At 42.3% G+C, this 14597-nt stretch overlaps 1 protein-coding gene across 2 annotated transcripts; it reads right to left on the minus strand.

Annotated features, from left to right (window-relative positions):
* Nucleotides 1–2280: 2280 nt before the first annotated feature.
* Nucleotides 2281–6038, minus strand: fam210ab (family with sequence similarity 210 member Ab). 2 transcript variants are annotated; one of them, XM_034216119.1, is made up of 4 exons: nt 5881–6038; nt 3986–4420; nt 3698–3809; nt 2281–3474 (listed from the first exon to the last, which is right to left on the minus strand). In XM_034216119.1, exons 2-4 carry the CDS (start codon nt 4384–4386, stop codon nt 3160–3162), a joined length of 828 nt encoding a protein of 275 aa, XP_034072010.1. In that variant the 5' UTR covers nt 4387–4420; nt 5881–6038; the 3' UTR covers nt 2281–3159. The 2 variants fall into 2 exon arrangements, with proteins under 2 accessions (XP_034072010.1, XP_034072013.1); XM_034216122.1 differs by lacking the exon at nt 5881–6038 and adding an exon at nt 5151–5754.
* Between the last annotated feature and the right edge of the window lie 8559 nt (nt 6039–14597).

The following is a 14597-nucleotide window of genomic DNA, read 5'->3' on the forward strand; positions in this document are numbered from 1 at the left end:
CTAACCGCCTGCTGCTTCCACTCCTCTCTCCTCGGTTCCCCTCCTCGACTCCTCCGCTCGCATCTCCTGTGGGCGGGACTAATACACGAGGATAGGAGTCGAGGAGGAGAAATTAGAGAAATGAGAAGCCTTTATGGTATTCAGTGGCCGTTTCTCAATCTCGAGGATGCTGGCTTGCTAGTCGCGTACTTCCAAGTCACTTCCTTCAGAAACGAAGCAAGTATACTTCAAGCCACGGCTTCGGAAAACGAAGAAGAATGGAACAGGCTAACAAGTGTGCCACTCTCTCTAACGGTTTCAACATAAACTGTACTGAAAATAAATACCTCACGATGTCTATCTAATTATGAACTTGCTTTACTTTCACGGAACACATTTTGGTGATAACAAATGTAACAAAGTAACATATTTACCAACACATGTTCCAGGGTTGCCAACTTTGGGTACCTGGCTGGAGTGAGATTTTGATATCATGGGTTTAATGACACATGTTGGAGCCAATTTGCTTTGGGTTGTGCACGGGGTTTGTCTAGCTGTGTGTGTGAACGCGTCATCATCCAATCTGCGCACCTGGGAGCACGGGAGGTAATTAACCTATATATGTGGAGCGTGAGATGGGCCAGAGAATCGGAGCAGCGGGAGCGGTACTGCAGTCGCTTTACCGCACCGTTGTGACGAAAAGGGAGCTGAGCCAGAAGGCAAAGCTCTCTGTCTACCGGGCCATTTTCGTTCCCTCACCTATGGTCATGAAGGATGGGTCATGACCAAAAGAACGAGATCGCGGATAAAAGCGGCCGAGATGGGTTTTCTCCGCAGGGTGGCTGGTGTCTCCCTTTGGGATAAAGTGAGAAGTTCGGTCATCAGGGAGGGACTCGGAGCTGAGTCGCTCCTCCTTCGCGTCGAAAGGAGCCAGTTGAGGTGGTTCGGGCACCTAGTTAGGATGCCACCTGGGCGCCTCCCTAGGGAGGTGTTCCAGGCACGTCCAGCTGGGAAGAGACCAAGGGGTAGACCTAGGACCAGGTGGAGGAATTATATCTCTTCGCTGGCCTGGGAGCGCCTTGGGATCCCCCAGTCAGAGCTGGTTGATATCGCCAGGGAAAAGAAAGTTTGGGGCTCTCTGCTGGAACTGCTAAGATGGATGGATGGATGGATGTGGGCACAGGTGATCAGCTGGGATGAGAGGATAGAGGAAGCCACACGTTTTTCAACCGTGTTGACCCTGATTGTTTGTGCCTGAGCGTGTGCGTGATAGTTAGCCTATGTTTTAACCAAGATTTTAGATAGGCCTACGTGAGTCGTAAAATAACATTTTAACCTTGGAGAAATAAATAAAGCATTACAAATTACGTCATGGTAGACCTCATCCTTCACCACAACACGCGTTGGGAACTCTGACTGCTAACCTCCATGAGTGGCCTTTTTTGATGAGCGATCGCCGCTATCACACATATGCGCACTAAATGACTTCTATCATGTCAGCAGCGGGACCTTAGCATATATATATATAGGATATATACAAATACACAATGTTGGACACAGACTATAAAGGGCACAAAGTTTCATTCACTAATGAAAGTCAAACACATGTTTTTTTCCACTGTTTTATTGTGTGCATAGACCTGTCGCGATAAGCAATTCATTGACTTATCGTACGTTAAATAAAAATGAACTTGATAACTTTTCTGACCTCGATAAATTGCCATTTACATGAGGATGTGACTAGCAGTTTGAAAGGGTGTACTTGAATTATTATTATATATTATCATTATGTCAGTGGTCTAAAATGGTCATACAACGGTGCCGACAATATTATTGTTTATCGCAATAATTTCCAGGAAAATGTATCCAACAAAATGTATTATCGTGAGAGGCCTACACATGAAACACACACACAAACAAATCTACAGACTTACTCCAAACTGCCAAATATATTAATTAACACACTCTCACTCTCATACACTCTTTGACTATATTTTGGCCTAGTAGAACAATAATCACCAGACTTTTACTTATTATCATTTCAACTGGATCTTAGATCTGCGCATGCGCAATACGGGTCGGGGATTGACCAACCGGCTCCCACTGCTCTGCTGTCTATTAACGTTGTTAAGAGTGGTGGGGGCGGGGAGGGAGCGGATCGACAGCTTGAGCAGCTGTCAACTCAACATTGTAAATAACCAACCACACTGAACCAAACTGTTGCCACATTTCTTGGCAGAGAAGAAGTCTTAATTGTGCTAGTTGCTAAGACACACAACCTAGGAAATGCAACGTACAAACTTTGATGATTTGCATTTCACTTTATTCAGTTGTGATTTTAACCAGACTTTAGATTGAACTGCTGACAAGAACATGTATGCATTAATACAGAGGTACCAAAGTCATCTCATGGCACACGGACAACACCTCTGCCCACGTCTTACAGTGTGCTGCTGTTCCCACTGCATGTGGACGTGTATGACAGATATGACATGTGCCGTGACCTTTTCTGTTGGAGGAGCAGCTCTCAGTTCATACACAACTTTCAGTCAACACTTGAAGTGACAAAGACACCTAAATTATATAATATATTAGCTAGGACTATGTGATAAACAATACAATAGAAAAACGTAATTTCTTTCTAATTACATTAGAAAAAGACACCAGTTTGATGAACTAGTACACACAGGTAATCATGAGCCTGCATTATTTGTATTTTCCTAACAGAGCTATTAGCACTGATCTTTCATTTTGAATTGTTTGCACTGACAAGACTGTTATTTGTGTACAATGTAAGCACAGAGCTCTTTTTGTCTTCCTGAATGTATTTAAAGAGAACTTAGCTTCTTTTTGTTTTACATTGCAGATCACCTGAGCCTGTGTGAATCCATTCTGAGAGGACTGATCCAGAATGTAGCTCTGCAGGGAGTCTGCAGTCCAGACTCAGGGCCCAGAGTCTGGACTGCTAGGGACTGAATAGCACATCTGAAGAGACACCAGCTGATAACTGAGATGTGTGAGGCGAAATGTAAGGACAGGATAGTCAGGACAGGACAAGTCTCTCTCCTCTCTCCGAGCAGTCATTAATGCTTTCTGTTACTTGCCCTAAACTCACTGATTACTGTTGAAATCAAAAATTGAGAATATATTTAAAAAGGTGCAATCTGTATATGGGACACACTAATCGTTTTTCTTTCTAAAAAACGTTTTTCTGTCCGAAACTCTGTCTTTGGTTTCCTGCAGTTTCTCGGAAAACTTGTCCTTGGTCTCTTCCATTTTCTCAGAAAAACGCTCTTTTGTTTCCTCCATTTTCTCAGAAAATCTCTCTTTTGTCTCCTCCATTTTTTCCGACAGTTTGTCCTTTGTCTCCTCCATTTTGTCTTGGATGTAGTCTTTAACTGGCGGTGGTGTGGTTAAATAGCCATGCTTGCGGAGATACTGAACAGATAGTGACGTGCCACCAAGAGTCATTGTATATCTAGCAGGGGTTGCAATCTGTGAAGAACAAAGACAAATAAAAAAAATCACTTGCTGGATATAATGTATATTCTTTTTACAATCTCACTGACTGAGGAAATGAGACATATGCTAATACAAGCTGGAAGGTCAGGAAATGTGATTGCTTGTTCACCTTAACACAGTGTTTGATGCTGATCAATAAGTACAGATGTTTAATGTTCATTTCAATACAAACCCAGAGGATGCCAGGATAAATTACCTTGTACATGGCATATGCAGTCAGAGCATATCCACTTGTAGAGTCTCTTAAAAGGCAAACTATTGTCTCTGGTAGTCCGATAATCTCCAGGAAGGGCACTACATTCACACCTCTGAGGGGAGGGGAAACACAGGGAAACATTTTCATTAGCTGCCAAAAAACTGTGCTTTGTTAAATCAGTATGACATTTATACCATGATTTGTTAACTTTGCAGATAAATACATTCTAGAATTGACAAAAGATGAATTCAAATAATTTCAACAAACTGAGAACCCCACATGACTCACTTCATAGCAGCGTAATAGAAGGTTCCAAACCAGACGGAGGAGGTGAGGAGATGAACAGGGATCATCACCTTCCCGTACTGTTTGAAGGTCTTCTTAAACCTCTGCACCAGACCAATGGACTTGTCCTGCAGGGGGTCCAGGTCCACAGCCTCAGGAGCAGCTTCCTGTGTCTGAGGTGTGGAGCTGGCCTGGGGCTCCTCTTGGTGTTTGGGCTGATGTGCTGCATGGCTGGTGGCTGAGGTGGATAGCCAGCAGCGGCCTGTGGGGGGGGGCAGTGACAGGCGGAGGACACAGCAACAAGGTGCTGCTGGTGTCTGATGCACGGGGCCGCCCAGCAGGAAGTGGCGTGATGCTGCCACCCGACGCAGTGTACCATGAGCGAGAAGGCGCTGCATTATCATGCTGTCCTCTCTGCTGCTGGGATGTGACAACAGACTATAGGATGAGACCAAAAACAAACCGTTAACTCCACTTCTAGGCAGTGACATATTTCAATGATTAAATTCTTGTTTAGTGCGGCAACAAACAATTCTCCCAATTATTGGATTGAGTAATCAGTTTCTCATTTAGTTTGTAAAATGGAGGAACAATAGAAAATGTCCATCAAAAATTCAATGAATCTAATCTAACATGTTTAAATTGATTTGGTCAACATGGACTTTCTGCTAACAGACTAATTGTTTAAGCTCTACTAGCCTTCCTTATTCACTCTGATTAAAGTGAAAAAAGACCATGATGAGTATGACATACTCAGAACTATTTTTCAGTTGTTGTCCCGAAATTGGACATTAATGTGGCTGCAATAAATGGAATTGAAATGCACTATTTTGTTTTTATTTAACTCCTAACAGTGATCTTCCCTTCATGGATAACCTCAAGGAGATCCATTTTTGATTTGTGCTAGAAAATGTACATCATCAGCCTTAAAATACATTTGTATATTATGTGGACACTGGGCATTGTGTGACCTCATCGACTGGCTTTATACTCTGCATTAGTTTATATTCCATAGTAAAGTTGGCTTTTGGCTGAATATACATCATGACAAATAGCCCTGTAACAGCCAAGACAATGCCCTACATTTCTTCCTGCCATTCTATGACGTCATTTCGTTGCTTTAAGTGATTACACGGGTTTAATGGAGGATTAGAGTTCCAGAACATACCTGTGTTAGGATTGCACAACCACAAATGCAGCACCTGAAGCAAATAAATGATTTGCTGAGTTTCAGGCACAAAGACCCAGAATGTTCATCAAACAGACCTAGCACTAACTCAAATACTGCTTAAATGTACGCGCTGGCCTACCCAGTCGGTTACTATACAAGGTAAGGTTTACTACGCGACTACACTTCTGCTTACAACTTGAAACCGCTAACATTAGCCAAACTTCGAGCTAGGCAAAGTTTCTCACAATATGACCGGAAGTGCTTAGATGTATCTTCACAATAAAATTACTGAAATAGACATTAGGGGGAAAAGGCAGTAGGAATTTGTCCAGGACCATTTTGGAAGTTCCGACCGGATGTCCCTTCCTAAATGAATGTTAGCTTTACAGAGAGAGCTATCTTAGGCTAGTTGACATTGGCCAGTGTTGTCTGGAGGACAGGAGGAGGCACGTTTTACTTCCTAGATTGCCAGGGCCCTTTTTAGCGGGAGGCGATGTAGAGAGCCTTTTATAACTAATGCAGACAGGGTTTCTTCTGTAGACACGGACTAGCATGCGGCCCTGTTGAGGCCAGACTCTGAACAGATGCCAACTTTGGCTCCTGACGCCCAACGTTAGCTAGTTAGCAGGTAGCTAGCTGCACTGCTAACCATCACGGGAGGAACACAAGTTGTCAATATATAAGTAAAACATGCTAAAGTAGAGGACATAGAACAGTCTATACTTACGTGTTAAAGTCAACACCAAACTGTACCCTTAATCCTGAGGGCCATGCAAATGTGCCTGGGCTATGACTCGTTCAAGGACCACATTTCTCGCCGCCACAGAACCATGGAATAAGAAGACCGAGTGGAGAGCAGATTGTAACCCTAGCAGCGCAAAGAGCCATGGGAAATGTAGTTGGAATTGGTCCGATTGCGAAACGCTGCAAGGACGTGCTAGAACTTCATTTCCCAGACTGCCTAAAAGCGAAGTCACCTTTTCCGGGTTTGTTTCAATATCTGATCTTTACGACCTTTTTTTTTTTTTAAACGATATGTTTATTAATTTTCATTCTTTCAAACAACAAGACATACTTACAACAACAACAAATACAAATAAAACAAATAATTTTGAAAAACATATTCAAAGACAAGACAGGACATCCTTACAAAAATAAAATAAAATTGAAATATATAATAAAAATAAAAGACATTAAATGAAATGAAATAAAAAATAAAAACAAAAACAATTGGGCAGTAGCAACATTATCCTAAAAAGTGTACATAGTCACAGCAGTCTAAGAAGTACTTTACTTTCCATTCAACCTGGTCGTCCTCATGGATTCCCATTGTTATTTCTTAGCATGTTTGACACATTAACATTACCTAACAGTTGAGTAAACGGGCCCCAAACCTTATCATAGGTTTCATTTTTCCTTTTCAGAATATACGTTATCTTCTCCATAGAACAGCAATTACTCATTTCCCTCAGCCATTGGCCCACCTGTGGCCTCTGAGTGTTCTTCCATGACAAGGCAATCGAGCGTTTTGCTTGGAGTAAACAATCAAGAGGTATCTTAACATCAAGCATTTTGTGAATTATTTGTGAGATCTCGCACCAGAAAGTTGCAATCTCTTTGCACTCCCACATGCAGTGGAAAAGTGTGCCTTTAGACTGTTCACACTTAATACAAATATCTGGAATGTTGTTATTAAACTGATTTAATCTCACAGGTGTTATGTACGTGCGCATCAGCCAGTTGTGTTGTAGCTATTTGAATCTGGTATTCTCAGTTTGCCCATGTGCATATCACACCCCCGTCATCCAAGGAAATATCCTCCTGTATATCTCCCTTCCAGGCGTTAAGCCGGTCGGTAGAGGATTCAGTGGAGTTAAAAACAATAAGCCTTTTCCCATGACAATTATCAGAGATCAATCGTTGTGATCAAGTGGTGGGGGAGTTAATAACTGATTGCGGGATGCAGTTATAAAGCTTCGTAAGTATTTTTTTAAAAACTGCTATTTGAAAGACCAAATTTAGTACGCAACTGTTCAAATGACAGCGTTTCGTCTTGAAACATGTCTCCTATTTTTGTTAGACCTTTCGTTGCCCAATGATGGAAACCTTGGTCCATTCTTCCTGGTTTAAATTGGTCATTTCCCCAGATTGGGCTAAAACGGGACATTGACGATTTTCCCCCTAGTACATCTTGAATTTTATACCAAACGTTGATCATATTCAATACAAATGGGTTAGATGTTTGTTCCCTTTTAACATTGGCAGAATACATGAGTTAAGTGGCAATTTAGGGGTAAGTGAAAAGGCTTCGATGTCTACCCACGCTGGGACTGGGTCGGGGGAGAAGTAGCCTAATACATTATGCTGCGTAATTGGGCGGCCCAGTAATACCACTGGAAGTTTGAGTCCTCCTCTGTCATACGGTAAGTATAATAACGTCAAACGTTATAATCAGTGGTGTAGTGGGGATTTTTTTACTGGGGGGACGCTATTTTAATTAAGTCATCCCAAACAATGCCACACAAGTGCGCACGCGCGCAGTGCAGTCACAAAACGGGCAGACATGCAGGTCCACAGAAACTACCGGTATGCTTAGTCCTACTTTAGTTACTGTACTTCAAAAAGCAGACGGCGCTGCGCTCAACACACACACAGACTCAAAACCATGGGCACACTGGCACATAAGTTACAACAATGTATAGGCCTAAATTGCATAAGCTACAACTAAGCAGACAGCACTGCTTCTCTCTATCTCCACTTTCAAAATCTATTTAAAACTCATAACAAACAAACAAAATTCCCAAAGTTGTCCTGAAATTAACTTATTAAATAAACTAAACGAAAAATATAGCCTACTAATGCAAACATTGAATCTGGACTTGAAATTATTCTGATTAGGCCTAGCCTACATTGCAAATAAGCAGACAGCGCTGCTTCTCACTCACACTCACACTCTCACACACACACACACACACACACACACACACACACACACACACACACACACACACACACACACACACACACACACACACACACACACACACACACACACACACACACACACACACACACCTTGCGTTTTGAAGACTGATAAATCCGAAATGGATGAACAGCAGCCCAGTTTCCCAGCTTTGCAGTCTATCCACGGGTAGCCTCTTGTTTCCTCTGCCACATGTCCTCCGTCCATACCTCTGGGAAGGGTGAGCTTGAGCTAGCCAGGGGAACGTTGCTAGCGCAGCTAACGTGCACGTTAGCTAGCATTATTCACCTCTTTAGGCGGCTCTTCTGATGATGTAGTACTAGTAGCAGCTTCACTTGTAGCTTCGGTGCTGCTAGCCTCTTTCTTCTTGTGAATTATATTCTTTTTAGAAAATAAGTCAAGTAAAAAACGTTTTCCTTCCATTATAGAGCTTTTTCGTTAGCGTTCTTGAGGGAAAGAGCTGCCGCAAAATCGGCGGGCGGTGAGCTGGCCGTGCAGCTCGCCGCGGGGTCACCAGCGTGATGACGAATCATCATTTTTGAAGGAAATCGTTTTTATTTTTTATTATAGGCCATTACTGTGAAATGTATTATGTTTTTGTCATTATTACAACAAATACACACTTGCAACTGATAAGACTGGCAATGATTTTATATTTATTAGACTATTGAAAAAAAGATCATGCTCCAAATAAGTGGGGGTACGGCGTACCCCCGCGTCCAACGCCCACTACACCACTGGTTATAATTACATTTAGTAAAGCTGGAATTGAATTAGCTAAATCCGTATGGAACAAAATGACGTCGTCCGCGAAAAGAGCTATGCAATGTTTACTGTCCCAACCTGACACCTGAAATATTATTGTTTGTCCTGACTGCTATGGCGAAGGGTTCTATGGCGAGTGTAAATAGGAAGGGTGACAAAGGGTGAAGTATATGTAACACTCTCCGTACGTTATGAAAGCCTTGTCTCCCTTTAACAAATCCATTTTGATCCATATCTATAATGACAGGGAGAACAGACTCCAATCTACGTGCTATATACTTTGCAGAGAATTTTAATGTCCGAATTTAGAAGTGAGATTGGATGGAATGATTGGCATTGATGGGCTGGTTTGTTTGGTTTTAATAGTACAACGATCATGGCACCTCTCAATGAGGGAGGGAGTGACCCGTTTGTATAGGATTCCTGAAGCATTTCCATAATTGGAGTTAAAAGTTTCCTCTTGAATTTCTTATAAATATCGATTGGTAATCCATCAGGACCAGCTGCTTTGCCGGCATTCATGGCATCAATTGCTTCTATAATTTCCTCCGTTGTCAAATCAGAATCCACAGACAATTGCACTAAAGAAGGCCAAATGTACCATGCAACTTTACTGGCTGCCATGTTCAATGGACACCAAGTATATTTGGATTCAAAAACACTAACATTGATTGTGCATAATTGCCATTCTCATTTTTTTACACATCCATGCCTAACTCTGATGTGCAGTACATGGGTTCCATCAGCAGAGGACGCTGTGCTCACATTCTTGAAGTAAGACTACTTTCAGTACTGGGCTAAAAAGCTGGTGGATACATCCGTTGCTTTAAACAGTTAAAATGTCCATTGCGTTCAGTTTTATGGTTTAATAGAAATCGGTTATTTTTGGTATAAATAGGAAACTTGTATGAGAGATCTTCCCTGAAGCTGATAAGGTCATTGAGATCCACTGTCAGGTTCATTGGATGCTCAGAGGGTACATGCTGAAAGAGGGGTTAAAACCAAACCCTTCAGTTAAGGAAGGGTCTTTCGCCACTAAGCCTTTGTGACATTCTGTGCAGCCATTCCTCTTAATGTTGGCCTGCACACGTTTGTGTATGAATCTGTTAATCCATGCACATCTGAGAACTGGCAGACATCAGACCTTTTTGAGAGTCTCCAGCACAGCTCAACGTAGATCTATTGACAGGTTAATCCAACCCGAGTGCAGATCAGATCAATCCATAATGACATGTACAATATTATACAATTATACAATATTGTTTCCATTGAACATGAGAAAAAAACAAAACATGGACACATCAAGGTTCTCTCAAAGTAGCTTACGTATAGAGCATATCCACGTTTCTCAAAACAGGGACAGGATATATACATCGGAATACAAAAACATACAGCAGTTATACCCAGGATACTAGTATACATGTAACACTCTTTGAGGTGTGTTGCTGATGGGCTGGCAGGAGGACCAAGGTTGCGTTCCGATAATCCAAAAATCAGCTCCTAAATTCTAACCCTATCTCCTATTCCTTGACCTCTGAGTGAAACGTCACGGGGTTAAGGGATAGTGGATAGGAGAATTCAAAAGGACTTAGGAGAAGAGACTGCGGTACTTTAGAGAATCCGAATGCACTTTCACTATCCGACGTGTTTATGATGCGCCAGCGGACGTCATGAATGTGCGTCTGCTGCTGTGGGGAAACTATGGAAACTACAGTTTTCTATACAGAGGACTACAACATGGATGTTTAATAAGAAAGAGGGACTACTGTAAACTCATCTAGAGACTCTGCACCGTGCTCTAATGCTGTTGCTTTATGCTTTATGAACGTGGACAACAGAGAAACATATTCTTCATGACCAAAGTTGGAATTGAAATAAAAAAGGAAAGTGAAACTTATGCTCGTCACCCTCTCCCTCCGGTCCACATTAATACAAATGATCCCAATACGTATGATTGATGAAAAGATCTTAAAATAAATACAAATGTATTTATTATAAACGTTAGTCCTTAACATCTATCACTGTGTATATCACCATTCAAACATCTTTTTAAAGTTGAACAAACCCCACACAGCTCAGTAAACACTGTGAAATGTTGACTTTATTTGATCATTTCAGTAAAAACTAACGTTCATATTTCTCTTTTTGATTATAATACTGATGAACGTTCAAAACAAAGCACTTTGGCAACTTACCTATACGTTTTAAAATGCTTAATAAGCACCGTAACGTTCATGATATAACTTCTCCGTCATAATCGTTTGTTTCCGTGAACGGCCGACTGTTGTGATGGCAAATGCTGCGGCTGAAATGCATTGTGGGGCAGCATTTTCTCCTCTCCTTTCGGTTAGGGAGGTCCAGTGGTTCCTAAGCTAAAGGAGGTTATAAAGGAAGTTTGAAACCTCCTTTCCTTTCATTTCGAGAATTGGAACGGCACTTAACATGGCTGCCACTGACGTACTTCCGGGTAATTTCACTTGGTTAGGAAGGTTCCTAAGCTAAATGGACTATTGGAACGCAACCCTCGTGTCTGAGTAGATCCCGAGCTCCTTCGTCACACACTAAATAGTACACCTACAATCAACTTTCTCTTTAGCTGACCTTTTAAGCTTATTTCATGAACGTTTTTTGTTTAAAAATAGATTACTGACAATGAGTAATGTCAAGAAACTTGCTGGTAGTGATAACTGCAGTGAATTATTCTGTAGTGAATCATCCCTGAACTGCATATGACATTTAACGTTTGGATCAACAAATTAATTCTGTTGTAAAATCCAGCAAATGTTATCAAAGGTCAAGCCTTTGCTTTCTTTTAATGACTTTGAGAGGATAACACAAGTTAGTTTATCACAACTAAACTTGACTACTGTAATGCTGTCTATGTTGGAGTTAGCCAGGCTTCCATCTCCCTCTTAAAGCTATTTCAGAATGCTGCTGCTCGCCTTCTCACGAGAACAGTGTGAGCACATTACATATGTACTGGTATCTCTACACTGGCTTCTGATAAAGTTTAGAGTCTTATTTTAAATGGTATTTTTTGCCGACAAAGCCCTTAATGGTTTGGCCCCACCTTACCTGGCAGAACTCATACACCCTACATCAGGGGTCGGCAACAGGCGGACCGCGGTCCGGACCCAGACGCTGACCTATACGGACCCGGACCTATAATCAATACATTAATAGGGGATTTCAATTTTGACGGGACGATTCTATTTTAACCGCTGCCGACAGGGGGCGAAAGAGACGAGTGAGCGATACAGGGAGAGAAACACAGAAGAAGAGATTCTTCTCATTCATGTTCATCCTGCCCACTGGGAGCACAGAACCAGTGTGTCTCATTTGTTCAGAGACCGTGGTGCTCATTAAAAGAGACAACACGCCACTATGAGACAAAACACAAAGTGTTTGACCAAACATTCCCTCTCAAGTCAGAACTGAGTTCACAGAAACTAAATATGGTTCCAGGGCAGGCTAACCGAGGCTAACCAATGAGCTAACCGAGGCTAACCAATGAGCACCTGCATGTGTGTACACTGAAAAAATTGTTATGTTGAATTTACTTAATTTTATTTAGGTAAGTGGTTGCACGAAATTAATTTATCTAAATCCAGATATATTTTTTAAGTGCACTGTACTTATTATTTTTGAATTAATTTCAACTTAATTATACTGATAATTTTCAGCTCAACTATTTTGAGTAGAATTTACTCACTAAACCCATGTTAAGTATACTAACATGGATTATGTAACTGTAACCCTTTTTCTTTTTGTACATTCAGATCAATTCAATAGTTTAATTCCTACATACAAAAATTAAGTTGAATTTAATTAAACAATTTCAGCCATTATTACTATGTTAACTTTCAATATATTAAAATAAAACAAACAACATATTTGATACATACTCTTACTTTATTATCTTGTACAAAATGACGTAACATGAAGCATGTGTCTTAAACATCTTCTGATTCGATAAAAACAACATGCAACTGTCATGGCCTCCACCTCCTGTGTGTGAGTGTAGGAGTGGAGACAGGTGAGTGGAGACAGGTGTGTGGGAGCCAGGCGTCCACAATCCAATCACCTCTGCTATAAGACTCCGGCCCTGACTCCTCCACTTCGCCAGATCGTAGACTCTGTACCCACAGTCAGTCTCTAGCTTTGGAAAGTCTTCGATTGCGATTCCCTGTTTGACCTGTTTTCTCCTGTGCCTGCAGCTTCAAGCCAGCCTGACTCCTAGCTCCTGTCTCCAGACCACCTCCAACGTTGGACGCTGTCCCGCTCCTCCTGGCTCTTCTCCCTGCACTCTCCAACCTGGTCAGACCTCCGTTCCCCTCTCCCTTGGACTCCGTCGCTTCCCTGGCCCAGACCCCCCTGCCTACTGCCCAGTATTATTCAATAAACAGTTTTATTGTGCTTGAAACTCTTTCCTCCTGTCTCTGCTCTGCTCTTGGGTTGCTAGCCTTAACAGTACAATCTGGCCACTGTTAAGGCTTGCAGGGAACCCAGGAGCAGAGCAAGACAGGAGTTTCAAGCACAATAATAACATTTATTGAATATTACTGGGGGTCTGGGCCAGGGAAGCTAGACGGAGTCCAAGGGAGAGGGGAACGGAGGTCTGACCAGGTTGGAGAGTGCAGGGAGAAGAGCCAGGAGGAGCGGGACAGCGTCCAACGTTGGAGGTGGTCTGGAGACAGGAGCTAGGAGTCAGGCTGGCTTGAAGCTGCAGGCACAGGAGAAAACAGGTCAAACAGGGAATCGCAATCGAAGACTTTCCAAAGCTAGAGACTGACTGTGGGTACAGCGTCTACGATCTGGCGAAGTGGAGGAGTCAGGGCCGGAGTCTTATGCCAGAGGTGATTGGATTGCACACACACGCGCGTGCGCGCGCGTGTGTGTGTGCAATTCCAAGTCCAAGCGTGTGTGCAATTCCAAGTCCAAGTCCAAGTCCATCGAGATTTCCACATTCTTCTCCCAACCTTTGAGGTTTGACTGGTGTTTTTGTAACGCTTTAATGGCATCGGTTCACAAGAGCGGCTGAAGAAATCCTACAGTCCAGCATGTATCTTGTTCTTCAGTCCAAGGACTTTGGGGGAAAGTCTTTCACCATCCATTTGCAAGAGCACTTTCTGAATGAATTCATAGTAGTACCTTAGCTCTTTGGGGTAAGCCATGTTCAGTGTATAGATTAGTGCTGTAGCGACGCGTCGACTTCAAAATATCGTCGACGACATATTTCCGCGTCGACGCGTCGCTACACACACGTGGGTCACCCAGAGCAACAAGCATTTCGCAATCGCACTTCAAACACAATGGAGACTGAAACGGCTACCACCTCCTCCTCACAGGATTGCGCACGAAGCCCCCAAACGAAAACATCTCGCCCTAGGTCTTCAAAAGCATGGGAATATTTTAAAGTTAGTCCAAAACGCAAAGATATGTATATATTTATATCTCACTGAGACTGCTGCATAGCCTAGCAGAAGCAGCAGCTAGCTGTGGTGGCTACCATTAGCAGCTAGCATTTGCTCTCCGATTTTTACATAAAATGGAATTATGGATTATAAATTCAATCATTTTTTTATACATAGACGTTAAAAACCTATGGATTAACCGATTCAGCCGCGTTTTTTCTCATTTTATTGCCATTGAACACGTCTTTTGATCAGATTACGGTGGTGAGACGATCTCCCGAG

Source organism: Gymnodraco acuticeps, unplaced genomic scaffold (assembly GCF_902827175.1).
Source record: "Gymnodraco acuticeps unplaced genomic scaffold, fGymAcu1.1, whole genome shotgun sequence".
Classification (NCBI taxonomy): Eukaryota; Metazoa; Chordata; class Actinopteri; order Perciformes; family Bathydraconidae; genus Gymnodraco; species Gymnodraco acuticeps.